The sequence below is a fragment of the Gymnoscopelus braueri genome, assembly GCF_963280865.1.
Source record: "Gymnoscopelus braueri genome assembly, chromosome: 8".
Lineage (NCBI taxonomy): Eukaryota > Metazoa > Chordata > Actinopteri > Myctophiformes > Myctophidae > Gymnoscopelus > Gymnoscopelus braueri.
This window is the reverse complement of record NC_137609.1, coordinates 13106921-13121686: the sequence shown is the minus strand read 5'-3', so window position 1 is coordinate 13121686 and position 14766 is coordinate 13106921. Positions and strand designations below refer to the sequence as shown.

The 14766-nt window shown below is 42.4% G+C and overlaps 1 protein-coding gene across 1 annotated transcript in view; it reads left to right on the top strand.

Moving 5' to 3' along the window:
* The window catches only part of cadm2a (cell adhesion molecule 2a), a 441503-nt gene that overhangs the window by 299632 nt on the left and 127105 nt on the right, over positions 1-14766 (top strand). Inside the window, exon 2 of the mRNA XM_080436621.1 lies at positions 7955-7981. Coding sequence (XP_080292747.1) covers positions 7955-7981 — 27 coding nt within the window. The remainder of the gene's footprint in view (positions 1-7954; positions 7982-14766) is intronic.

The window sequence follows — 14766 nt, the reverse complement described above, 5'->3', positions numbered from 1 at the left end:
TCACCGGCGTGATTGTTCTCCGATCACATGCTTACATTTCTAGCCGCTGTGGCTCTTGACAGTTTGCATTCCTTATTACTGGATCGTAATGTTGTTCATCTATGAAATGAAGCACATTCTACTGTTGAACACAATGCGAGTCACCGCAGATAACTGAATGTCTTAAATCTGGAGCTATGTAACATAAAAACGTCCACATTCTTGCTTTCTTTGTTGGTCTCTCCAACTTTATCTTCATGTTGAAGTGTGGAGTAGAATTCATCTATGGAATGAAGCCATACACAATTGCGGCAGCATTAATGAAGGCATCGCAGAAAAGTGTACACGCACATAATCTTGTCAAGTGGTGTAAATCAAATATGCTTGATTGGGAAACAAAAACAAACAGCAGAGAGTCTGCGTAACGAGAGACAAACAAAGAATTTTAAGTCAGAATCTAATAATGCACACAGTATGGTGGCAATAGGCTCCATTGAGTAACCTCAATTTCATTTCATTAACACTGTTTACCACCTCATTTATTAGCCCGAGATGAATCGCACCCTTTAGCAAAACCAGCACTAAATCAAATTTAAATAGATTTGTTTTCAATGTTCAGGGGGTGTTTATTTGTTTGTTTATTTATTTAGAGAAAAAAAAGAACAACATGCAGGCGCTGTCATTGAATTGTGAACAGCAAATGACATGTGCTTGGGGAATTAGCTTATGCACTAGCATGCTTGTGATATAGTTGCTATGTTTTTTTTGTGAACGCATAATGATAGTGATTACTCACTCAGCACGTTCCCACCCGCCCACCAGGTGACAAAGAGCGTGTAAAGACTTCATTGCAGTGGGCACACGGCAACAATCCTTGGTGGGTCTCCAACAGCCCAGAGTACAGCACAGTACTGTACTGTACAGTACAGTACATCAACGGAATATATGCAGCAAACAGGCATTACTTTTCCAAAATGAGCGAATCCTATGTTAATTTTAGGATGGTTTTAGCATGGTGCTGGCTTACAACGCTGGACAACAACGTATTATTAACCAACCAGCCACATTTGAATGATTAAAAAAAATTGCAAAAAAATGTTTTGAAACAACCGTATTTTCTCTGCCCTTGAACAGTGGGGGCGTGTCCGCTGAAACTTTTACTTTGATTTCCCAAGATGCATTTCGGCTTGTGTTTATTGTATGGTTTATGTGTCGTCATTTGAATATAGAAATGCGTTAGGGGGATTATGTTTTGCGACTTTATGTGTAGTGTTATAGTGTTAATTTGTTGTTTTTTTTACACCGTGGCTGATTACTCTCTCTCCCACTGTGCATTATGCTCAATCATACGTTGGCGTCGCTCCGAACAATAGCCGAGCTACAAGCACGTCGTGAGCTTGTACTGTAGATCGACTTGTTTTGCAGGGCAACTCCGTAGATCTGTGCAAATACGTAACTTGTGTCCTGCATATTATTGCACTGTAGTTATGGTTATGGTTACAGTAAGACCGTGGTGCGTCATCAGGTCTGATTTGAACCCTGGCCAAAATAAATGAAACTAGAAAAAGTGCTCCTCGGAGCACAGGTCTCCGCCAGGTCAGGTACTTAATGTGGCCTCCTGGTGGCGCTATAATAGGTCAATGTGAAAAGGGTAGAATATCTTCTTAGGCCTTTCACGGCAATCGGACACTGCATTCATGATTTTGCTAAATTAGACCTGCTGCTGGCGCTATAACAGGCCAATGCGAAAAGGGTGGCATTTCTTCCTCGGCCTAGTGGGAATACGCGTTTGAAATTTCACAGAAATCGTAAGCTGCGTTCATGATTTGAGGCATTTTGTTCAAAACGGACAAATCCTACAAACTTTGGAAGCCAACTTTAGCCAAGTTTTGATCACATGACTATAGAGATACTGTGTACCGATTTGCATGACGTTTGGATAAAATCTGTAGGAGTAATATAAAAAAATCACACCCAGTGTGAAGTGGGCGGTGTGGTCACAGTGGTCATCACAGTGATGGAAGTTCACTTAAAGAAAAGTAATATTGTGGACCAACCATTGTACACCCCTAACTTAAAAAAAAACATAAATGTGTTTTTTTTAAGTGCATAGTCCTATTTATAGGGCTATGCACATGTGTCATGTTTCACTAGCCAATCACAGTCCTGAATAGACTGTGATTGGCCAATCACAGTGCAGGGTTAGGGGGGTACACTGGTGGCCAATCACAGCGCAGGGTTGGGGGGGTGCAATTGAATGTCGATGTCCAAACCTCACATATAGGGGCGGTTTCACCGCCCAAAAATGGGTTTTGCACAAATCGGCCTCTGGTGGCGCTATAACAGGCCCATGTGAAAAATTTGGCAGGTAGTGTGTGTGCACAGTTTCGCAGCGGCCGGGCCAACGGTGCCGGAGATTAGCTGCTCACAGACATATGGACGGACGGACGGACACACGGACGGACGGACACGGGGTAAAACATACTCTCTCGCCATGCCTTTTGGCCTGGCGGAGACAATTAATTTTCCCTATCTATCTAGGTTGCAAATACATTCTTGGCCAATTCTGAAACATACATTTAAAAAAAAAGAATTGCAAGGAAATGCACGGTCAGTTTATTATAACCAGTGTTTATATTATATATTTATGTTATATATATATATGTTATGTTATATATAACCAATTTACTTCCTCCCATGTAGCAGTGTTCTATGTTTTTGGCCAAGATGCCAGGAACACTGCAGGTGCAAGAATGTGTGCGTGCGTCGTGCATGTGTGCTCAACCCAGTAGGGGGTGCCTGCATGAACTCTGAACAGTTTATTTATGACAGCTCCCTACTGACATTCACAGAGACAGAACACAACCTGTTCAGAACTCAGTGCCCCGAGGCTTTCTGTTCCAACCACTAACACTACTAATACACTGTAGACTGACTGACTGACTGACTGACTGACTGACTGACTGACTGACTGGATTCCCCCCCCCCCCCCTCATACTGTAGTGCATTTAAATGTACATGTCTAATATATACAGAGTACTGATACAATACATTGTATTATCTTGTGGTATTTTACAGTTCTATTTCCTTATGTGCTATATTAACATAATAACATAATATTTAACATGCATGGAAATGCACTCAACCGTAGAAATGCGGCGCCTCATATACCCATGTTTAGTACGGTGAGTAATCTGGGCCACGCGCTGTGTTTGAGTCCCCTGGGATTTGCATCTTGAACCGTGATCTTAATGTCACTACATCAGTGTCTGATCATCTTCCTGTGGTAAATAACATTTACTATGTATTAATGCATTTGTATGATAATAGGTCTACTAAATCCATCATAGCAGCCGTGATAAATTAGCCCACTGTGTTGCATTGTGAGATGTTGAAATAGATTGGCTATTTCTGGCGGTAGTATAAATCTGCCCGAAGCTATAACACTGGATCCCTGGCCTCAGTTGTGTTGGGTTATTCCTGGCGGGGGGGGGTATTTAGATGATGAAAAATTGTTATACAGTTTGTTTGAAGAGGTTTCTTAGAAATTGTTATCGTTGACCACTTGAACCCCAGCGCCCACTATTCTGGAGGGAACAATCGCCAGAAATAGCCGATCTACAAGCTCGCGCCTTCAACACCAGAAATAAGCACGGAAATAGTACAGGGCCAACTCAGGTCCGTTTCACTACGTCGAGAGGGCTTAAGAGTGGCTAAAGCAATGGTTCACAAGCCTGGTCCTGGACACCCATACTGATCTTTTCTTTCTTCCAAATGTTGAAACAGACAGACAGGTACACATGACAAGCAATACAAAACAACTGAAATGCTGAAATACCAATTAATTGCATTTACTTTGTCTCTTCATGTCTAATAGTCCTTGATTACACGGCTGGACTAAAAAAAACGTTGTTCCTCTTCAAGTTGAGCACTGCTGATCTAAAGTGGCTCTTATATGCAGAGTGCAGACACCCAGGTGAGATCATGGCCTGCATGTCAGAGCCAATCTTCCGGGTGGCTCTGAATGGAAATCCTCTCCTAAACTTGTAAATGTCAGTGAGTTTTCACCTTCAGAGAACACATTTTTCAAAATAAGAGTAACACAGTGCTCGCCAGTGACATTCATTTTCTCCTTACAAGCTTCAGTAAATGATGGATTCGCAAGAACTCGCATCACAAGACCAGTGGCTCCACTCACTTCTGTAGCTGCTGTATGCTGGTGCCAAAATCCTGTTTGATAAAGTAGGGCACGATTCTGAATTGCCATGACAGAATACAAAAACCTTAATCTTCGATGCTTTTTTTTTGTTAACCACTAACCAGGTATTTCCAAGTAGTGTTTGGAATCTAATGCATAATTAACCAATATTATAACATAACATTTTATATACTGTAATGCCAGTTTTTTTTAAGTCATGGGAGGTGGTGATGATGTGATTTATATATATATATATATATATATATATATATATATATATATATATATATATATATATATATATATGGTATATATATATACATATATGGTATATATATATACATATATGGTATATATATATACATATACTATGTTTGAGAGGCCGATAGCACAGCACAGGTTGGATTAAGGCTCTGGCTCTGAGATGAGGCTCGTGTTTTTTTTCCCAGTGGCCTGGATTTTTAACCACTACAGCACCGACGACAAGCACATGAAAGGGGTTCTGTACCCCTGGTGTGATAAATACATGCTGTATGCACCCTAGGCACAAATGTGTCCTAATGTGTCTTTAGTGTGTCCCATCGAGTCAGCAGAGAGGCCGCTTTGAGCACTTGCCGTTGTGTAATGGATTGGGAATACTCTGCTCATAGCACGGTAAGATGAAGGAACAGAGTGAGTCGAGTGAAAAGTGTTTTATTCAATTTCAGCTCACCGGGACCTGCTGAACTGTTGTTCTGGTTGCCTGGTAACTGTAATGCTCCGAGATACAAGTGCAGAGATTTAGAGAATGTACTGAATCAGAGTCGACTCCTACTGCTTCTCTCTCTCCGTTTCCTCATTGTGTTTGGCAGCCACCTCTCTCTCTGTCTTTCCCCTCTCTCTCTCTCTCTCTCTCTCTCTCTCTCTCTCTCTCTTTCCCTCTCTCTCTCTCTTTCTGTCTCTATTTCTCTCTCTCTCTCTCTCTCTCTCTCTCTCTCTCTCTCTCTCTCTCTCTCTCTCTCTCTCTCTGTCTATTGCTCTAACTCTTTCTGACATACCTTTTCTACTTTTTTAGGACATACATAGTGTACTTTTTAGGTGGCAGTGGCACTCATACATACGTGTACGTACATACTGTACATACATACTGTACATGCATACATACATACATACATACATACATACATACATACGTACATACGTACATAACGTACATACCATACATACATACATACAATACATACATACATACATACATACATACATACAATACATACATACATACATACATACATACATACATACATACATACATACATACATACATACATACATACATACATAACGTACATACCATACATACATACATACATACATACATACATACATACATACATACATACATACATACATACAATACATACATACATACATACAGTATGACATACATACATACATAACATACATACATACAGGCCAAATGAACGAACATATCATCCTCTTTCACCCTCTATCTTCTGTGTCTCTTTTCACATCTGTCTCTCAGAGCTCCATGTCTTTCCACTGCCTTCATTTGTGTTAGTTCATGTCCCCCTACCCCTCCTCTTTTATCTGGAGGGCGAGCAGGTGGGCCGTGAGTAGCTGTAGATCGATTCTAGCCCCCGCCATCTCTCCCCGGGCTGAACAGATTTTTGGATATGACTTTCCGCTACGAGATCATACATGTGAACCAACGTCCTGACAGGGCAGTCATATCAAGACAGAATGCAGGAGCGAGGGCAGACTTATGTGAATATTTCACCAAGCCTTTGGTCTGCGGGAAGTAAGCCCCCTGTGACCATGGGAGATGAGAGATGATGTGACATTTGCTATTCCACCTCACCTGTCTGTCTGTATGTAACATACGTTGTACTGTATATACTGCGTGTGTGTGTGTGTGTGTGTGTGTGTGTGTGTGTGTGTGTGTGTGTGTGTGTGTGTGTGTGTGTGTGTGTGTGTGTGTGTGTGTGTGTGTGTGTGTGTGTGTGTGTGTGTGTGTGTGTGTGTGTGTGTGTGTGTGTGTGTGAATGTGCGCGCGTTTGTGACTGTGTGTGTTTTTTTGTTTGTTTAGTTTTTTATCCCACAATTTTGTAACCCATTTTTTCACCCAGTGCCAATTGCCTATGTAATCCTGGGGAACTACTCTCCCTCTGCCAGCCTAGGGAGAGCCCAGAACTGAGCTCATATCTCCTTCAATGTATGAGGAGCTAGCAAGCCACTTGACATCACCTGACAGGGGGGAGTTTCCCCCGTTAGACGTGGAAGGAACACGTTATTCCAACCAGTTTCTTTCCCCTCAATCAGGCGCCCTGCCTGACCAGGGGGAGGCAGTATAGAGAACAGGATTACTGCATGTGTGTGTGTTTATTTATTTATGTCCTATTAAAAATGGTCAGCATATTGGATATACAAGCCGATCTACAAGCTTGTAGATCTACTACTTTTAAATTTAAAAAGGTCGGCTGCTTAATTGCAGATACCGATATCGTCAAAAATAGATGTCATATGTGCACACACATACATTAAACGTGCACATGCATGAGCTTGCACAAGCGCACGTGTGCATTCATGCACAGGCATGCACTTGCCAATTTGTGCCTACATGCAAAAGCTCACACATGCAAACCGTTACATGCACGTGCAGACTAGAGGTTTCCCTAGAGCAATTACATATGTGTGCAGTAGGCATTTGCATACAACCCTGATACAGGTAATGCAGAAACACCTCCAGTATGTGGACGAAGCAGGTGTTTGTTAAGCTGGCTGTTTAAACTCTTCTCCAAGGAGTTTATCAGAGTCAACTTGACCTTTTGAGGTCAAGAATAATTACCGCGTGAAGTTTGAAAGAGCAACGTGAGCCACGCTAGGTCAGAGTTCCTGCTGTGAGGATTTCAAATCGTCCCAGTGTTGTTGTGACGTCTTAGCATGGGGCTTGCTATACGGTGACTGACAGGGAATAAGGGACGTTCCCCTGGGTTTAATTATCCAAACAGCTCAACAGTGTCCTGTTTGTTATTGTTTGTGCGTACAAAGGCATGCGCTTAATTTGTGTGTGTGTTTGCGTGTGCGTGTGTGTATGTGTGCGTGCATGTGTGTGTGCGTTTGCGTGCGTGCATGCACGTGTGCAAATATTTGTTGTGTAGTACACAGTGTACATGTTTTGACTAGCATCTGTGTGCCTGCGTAGTGTGTGTGTGTGTGTGTGCGTGTGCGCGTGCGTCATTGCGCGTGCAGAGTGCATTTGGGCATTCATGCGTGTAAACTGCAGGACTCGGCTACTGTATGAAACCACTCCACCACTTGTTTCAGATGATGCTGTACGCACAGCAGTCAACAGCCTAATGGTAGAAACAACCCTATCCATCTGGGTCCCGAGAGCACCATTATCAAACAAAGCATGTGTTCGCACAAGGATCACGTAATAAATGGGGGCTAATTGAAAGGTGCCCATAAGGTCTCTGCACCATAATTCTGCCGCTGATAGAACGTAACCAACAGCGTTGTCCCTCGACCCAGACTGACAGAGATGAGAATAGAGCGATCGGTATCGTTTGGGGGGCCGCACTCACACCGAGTGACTGACGGTGAAGATAAAGACGCCACCGCTACACTTCAGAAATCGGCACAGTGACCTTTTCCGGGCATTGATCTAATCACTTGTTCTCTCTCTTTTCTCTCCCTGTGCTTCTTTGCCCCCCTCTCTCTATTTTTTCCGCCTCTCTTTTCGCCTCTCCTGTCCGTCCTCGTTGGGGATTCCAGGAATGGCCTCAAAGAGTAAAGCTAGAGGTGAGTCGTGCTCTGCCTTCCCTGCTGTTCCTCTCCAGAAGGTTTCAAGAGTCTATTGTTGCTAGGAGACATAAAACCTCTGTCAACATCCGCTCTGAGAAGAATAAGGGATAAAAAGGGTTGTACGGTCACTTACTGTAGGCCAGCCGTCTGATAGTTTATGTCATTTCAGTGCACTTTGGCTGGTTAGCCTGCTAACCAGATCTTCACAAAGGTTGAGCTGTCCGGGGCAGCTGTGTAATTGTTTACAGCCTGAAAGCTGTAGTTGTACAGGAGCTGGAAGCACCGCAGATATTATTATCCCAAAAAAAAAATCATTTTTCTTTTTCATTACTCAACATCATCATCATCATCTTCATTCAACACAATGTTGAATGACCTTGGATCAGGATGTTCTATTTATCTCTTTGGATTATTTTGTTTACCTGATTTTCACTTTGAAGTTTGCCATTTTTTTCTATATTTCAGCTGCTGTTTAAAAGGCTCTAATTACACAGCAGCCATTTTGGAGAGGAATTGGGCCTCTTCTCACTTCCTTCCCAGGTGTTACCAATGATACTAATGAAGGTTCGTTCCATTCTGGTCAAACAGAGTCAGGGTGCTGATATTGTGCATTTCGGCTTACAGGAAACACTGCTACACCACTGGGTCTCAAAGTGTGGTCCAGGGACCCTCATGGTTCCTTGAGGGGGTTCCAAATGGCCCCTTAGATGTGTAACTCTGAGAGTGTACAAATGTGTACATTTGTACACCCTCAGAGTCCTTGAAATTAAAAGGTTTGAGAACTACTGTGCTACATTAAATGGAACAGAGCGTTCATTAGGATCCTTGGTAATACCTGTGAAGGAAGTTAGGAAGAGACCCAATTTCTTTCCAATATGGCTGCTGTGTATAGAGCCTATTACAGTATGTTGCCTTATATTGTAGGCCTGTGTGGCGTATGTTACTACACCGGTATGACCAGCTGACTATTCTGTAAATGAATCCCCCAGGTATACGATATACTTACGATACAATTACGCATTTAGTAGTATTATGTTTACACTCAGTTTTGGTGAATATTAGAAACTCATTCATTTACCTATATCCATATACAGTAGCCAGAAATTCCGAAAGGCCTGTCAGTGATAACTTGAACCCCAGCGTCCATATTCTGGGGGGAACATTAGCCCCAAAAAATAGACACGTTGTGTGCTTGTAGATAGGCTAGTTTCGAAGAGATTTGGTCAAAAGTGGTCAAAGTACAGTTTGTTAACTGAAGTCCGGTTCTCTAAGACTACAGGGGTTTAAGTGGCTAAGAGTATAAGATCAGACCAGAGCCCGAGTTCCCCGCACAGCACAACGTGGGTCCGTTTTAGAGTTAAACCACACGCTGAGCATTTTACTATGTTAGAGGCTTTCTCCTTTGTTTCTCCTCTGCTGTCCTCTTCTTCACCGCTTTAACGTTATTAGATCACGGCGAGGCAATCTCTTTTCTAACACATCCGAGCGCAGGAAACACAGTAATAAGCTGCAATGACCTAAATAACGCAAGATCAAACACCACAAGACACAGCATAACACAACAGAGCTTCCAGCATATATATGTCTACATTTACAAACTAAAGTGCAAATCTAGATCAAATATTGGTGGAAAGAAAGCAAAAAGGAGGGGGGGGGTAGATTAAAATGTCCCTTAGTTAATAATATGATATCAAATAAGAGACATCTTGAACACCACATTTGTGTTTCTGGCATTCTATAGCGCGTCCCAGATGGCAGCTTATCAAATTAATTAAAAATGGGATGAAAGTAATAGCCTTGAATTTGCTGAAGCTGTTTCCTTGTCTGAGCCTCATAAATCTGACAGTTGTGTTTCATTAGTATTATTTTAGTGGTCATAATCGCAGAATTTGGCAAGTAAACCACAATTCTTGGCCCCCAAGTTAACCATAAAAAGTTGAAATGCCTTTTATACAGTATGATATTCCTATTCCACGTTTTTTACTTGAGTTTATATTCTATATTGTTCAGAATAGTGTATGAACCTGTGTTGTTTTAAAAAGAAAGCCTTGGTTAGCCTCATTAGCTTGTTACTGTGAGAAACATTTTGCTTGCTTTTGACTCTCGGAGCAAAGATGTGATGATAAGCCAAATGTAATGATAGTCATCAAATGAATATCCCGGGATGCATACATTTATTAATGGAATGACACTAAGATTACTGAAAACATGTCCATCTTGTCCATGTGCTTTATAAATTATTTTAATGAAACAAAGCAGGGTCGCTATTATTATCATTATTATTTAGTACTACAGTAGTAGTAGTAGTAGTAGTAGTAGTAGTAGTAGTAGTAGTAGTAGTAGTAGTAGTAGTAGTAGTAGTAGTAGTAGTAGTAGTAGTAGTAGTAGTAGTAGTAGTAGTAGTAGTAGTAGTAGTAGTAGCAGTCTTAGTATTAGTAGTATTACAAACATGTAACTGGTCAAGTTAAAAAGTCCATCATGTTGAGCATGAGACGAATCACTGCAGCAGATTAAAATGAGGCCATCTCAGTAGACTTTGTGGCAACATTTTCAGAGACCTTTTATGCAAAGTAGAATAGGGGCAGCAGTGGCTGTGCACGGTAGAGTGGCTTTCTGGAAACAGGAAGGTTCCCGGTTTGATCCCCAGCTCTTTCGGTGTCCTCCTGCCTTAAAGTATCTCCTCCTTGTCTCCTTGAGCAAGACACTGAACCCATAACTCCTCCCGATGTGGGTGGTATACCTTGCGTACCTTGTCTCTGCATGCTGTCGGTGAGTACATGGGTGAATGTAATGCACATTGTGTGAAGCACTTTGGCTAAAGGCACTTGAGAATATACAGACTATTTACCACTTAGAGTGGTGCCACCGCAATTTGTATTTAAAATCAGTAGCCTCTTGGAAATCCATTAAACTAATTCCACCTCACAGAGGCATGTGTACAATATCATCACTCTGGATTATAGTGTTAGCTGCTCCCGTTTCATTTGAACCCCCATCAGCTTTACATTGTCATTATTTGCGTTGCTATAGCTTTCTGTCTGTCTGTCTGTCTCTCTGTCTGTGTCTCTCTCTCTCTCTCTCTCTTTCTATTGCTCACACACATACAGCTCAGTATAGATAAGAGAAGTGTATATATAGCCTAGCAGTGCTGTATCTATCTGTGCTTCTCTGTGTCTATTTGTCTGTCAATCTGTCCACCTTCTCATTATCATAGAGCCGTCCACCTCCACTCTCTCTGCCTCATTATCAGCGACAGCCCCGATATCACTTATTTTAACAGCTCTATTCAATGACAGGCTCTCTCTCTTCCCCCCCCCCCCCCCCCTTTATAATCCACCCCCTCGCGTCTGCTACTTCTAGTTGTTGCTACCCAATTTGAACCGTCTGTTGCCGAGCTAACATCCATATCGCCCTGCTGTCTCCGGTGCTTGAATCATCCTTAGGGTCTATTTCTCATTCACCTGCACCTCTTAAAGGCCACACCGCTACCTTGCCTTCACCCTTCATCCCCCTCTCTCTCTCTCTCTCTCCTCTCTCTCTCTCTCTCTCTCTCTCTCTCTCTCTCTCTCTCTCTCTCTCTCTCTCTCTCTCTCTCCTCGCCCTCTTGCGACAGTATAGGAAATCCATTGCATCCTTAATGGGGGGGAACAGAGTCTCTGTACATCAGAGTCAAACACATGTCTCCTCGCTTATTTTGGACATGTCATTAAATTGTCAAAAAAACTAAAAAGCTAGATTTATCAAATAAATTGCCATTTGCCAAAAAAAATAAATATATATACATATATTGTTGTACATCTGCTGTTTCAGCCGCACCACACGGTTTGCGCGACAAAGTCTACAATAGGGCTACAGTGGTTAACCCATTGAATCCGGGAACGCACGTCTGTCATGTTCAGATGTCTTTGGCTATTCAAAAATAGCCGATATACAAGCTCAGAGCTCATAGCGAGTGCCGCGCTATGAGCTTGTAGATCAGCTTTTTTTTTTTATTGCGAAAATGTGTGCAAATCTTTGAATATATATGATTTAAAGCGAACATTTGTAAAATATTTTGTTCCAGGACGGAACGCCCAGAAGCAAAGATTTGAAAGAAACGTTCGCTTAAAAAAAAAAACACTCAAAGATTTGCACAACTTTTCACAATTATCAATTAATTATCATTCATTCAGCAGATCTACAAGCTCGTAGCGTGGCACTCGGTGCCGCGCTATGAGCTTGTAGATCTGCTATTTTTAAATAGCCAAAGAAATCGAAAAAAGTTACAGAGGTGTGTTCCCCGGATTGAATGGGTTAAAGGCCACCCTGCTACCTGGCCTTCATCCCTCTCTCTCTCTCTCTCCCTCTCTCTCTCTCCCTCTCTCTCTCTCTCCTTGCGACAGTATAGGAAATCCATTGCATCCTTAATGGGGGGAACAGAGGCTCTGTACATCAGAGAGTCAAGCACATGTCTCCTCCGCTTGCCTGGCTGGCCTCTGTAATGAGCCTATTGGCAGCAACACACACAAGGCTAGATAAGATTCATGCTGATCTTTGGGTAGATAAAGGCTTGGCTCAGCTAACAGCACCAGTTCATCAATCTGTGTGTGTGCGTGTGTGTGCGTGTGTGTGCGTGTGTGTGTGTGTGTGTGTGTGTGTGTGTGTGTGTGTGTGTGTGTGTGTGTGTGTGTGTGTGTGTGTGTGTGTGTGTGTGTGTGTGTGTGTGTGTGTGTGTGTGTGTGTGTGTGTGTGTGTGTGTGTGTGTGTGTGTGTGTGTGCGTGCGTGTGCGCGTGTGTGTGTGTGTGTTCTCACAAGGATAGAAAGGAAGGGACATTCATGGGGAGAAGTGAGGACACACAGTAGTACTCACAACTGATTTTTTCTTTTAGCATTTTTCTGCTTGATGTTTATCTATGCCAGCCTGTAATTCTATTCACCTGTTTCTTAGGCTGTGTGTTTTCCACTTCCTGTCGATTTCATTGGATATCATTGGTCATCTGACCAGTTTCATTGGATTTCATTGGATCAAATCGACAGGAAGTGGAAAACACACAGCCTAGGAAACAGGTGAATACATTTACACCTGAGTTTCATATTAGCCTGGCATGGCCCACGACTAATATCACTGCTTAGATATTAGTCTGGAATCTCACCTGCATTTCCAAGGGGCGAATTCAAACAATGCCTCTGGTGATAAACCCGTCCCATATTTGCATACTGGGCTCCTGATTGGTCCCTCACTACTTCCAATCACAACTGAGCGGTGCCAGACCAAATCTGCCGAAGGCTTTTTTTTTTTTCTTTTTTTTGCATTGGCAGATTCGTCTGGTTGCCAGGCTAGTTTCATATATTAGTACATTTTGAGTGCAAACAACAATTTAAGCTCCTATATATTATATCTAAACCGACATTTAGATGATAGGCAAACATTCTGTGAAAATAGCAGATCGCTTCTAGAGGGGCTATTTTCACTATTTAGTGAACAACGAAGTAGGCTTGAAGTGGTTAAGATAAGGTACTGTAGTAAGGATTAAGTTTAGGGTTGAGCAAGCGAGTGACTGACAGAAAGGTGAGATTGTCTTGTTCTACGCCAACTACGGTATATGTGTGGCCTTGTACTGTACAATACATACATACATATGCAGTCCTCCTCCAAACGTAGCCCATTGTTCAACAGCAGAGATGAATGTTCCTGTCCACATACTTTGTGCTCGTGGAGAAATGAAACCGGGTTTATTTTTAGAGAATGTGACGACGTGACATCATAGCTGTCAGGGATGCAGATGAGAAGTGAAAAAGCACCTCATTAAATACTCCAAACAGGTGCCTGCACATGTGCACGTGCGCACGCACGCACGCACTAACACAAACACACACAGATTCCAGGTCACTGAGAGCACAGAATCCCTGTTCGTGCGCATTATCTGAGGTCACTTTCACAACGAGAGAGTAAAAGCTTTCTATCGGGTCTTAATCTTGTGGAATCTATCAAAGAGATACGTCTGGAATCAAATTCTTCATGGAAACATCTCTTGGCCCCATTCTTCTATTTCCACCCTACAGTATGTAATGGTGTAACACTACCCTCTCTGGAGTGTTGCCTGTGGATCTGTTCCTTGTTCTCCTTTCTAGCAGTTGTTCGGAAATGTTGGTTATCTCTGAAATGAAGTGTGTGTGCGTGTGCGTGTGTGCGCGTGTGTGTGTGTGCGCGCGCGCACGCGTATCAAATAATTGACATGAGTAAAGTATGTCATGTATCTCATGAAGAGACTGCAAACCCTGAACGCATCGACATCTCTATCTCTCGATTGTAACTATGACCTTTGGCCTTTTCCACCTAAAACGTAATCACTTATTCAGCAGCCTATTCTTCTTCCCCACCAAGGTTCATGAAAATCCAGCCATCCGTTTTTCAAGTGCTTTGCTAACAGTCAGACCTTGACTTTGATTGTGGCCTCGACCTTCAACATTTCCAACCCAAAAGTATATCGTCTCTTTGAGGCAGCTTACTGACTGTTCAAGTTTCATGGACGTTCAATTCTCAAGTTATCTTGCTAACACGCACGCATGCACACACGCACGCACACGCACACATACACTCTAACAGAACCGGTTACAGTACATTTACACCGCGATCAAAACACTTAAGATTCAGGACGCATTTTAAGTCAGTCAATCTATTGTTCAGCTATTATGTTCCGTAACGTCTCTTAAATGGAAATGTGGGCTGCATCATTGCATGGCAGTCAAAATACATGCTCATTCTTCGAGCAGCGTGACAAGTTGTAAAAAATCCCTACAC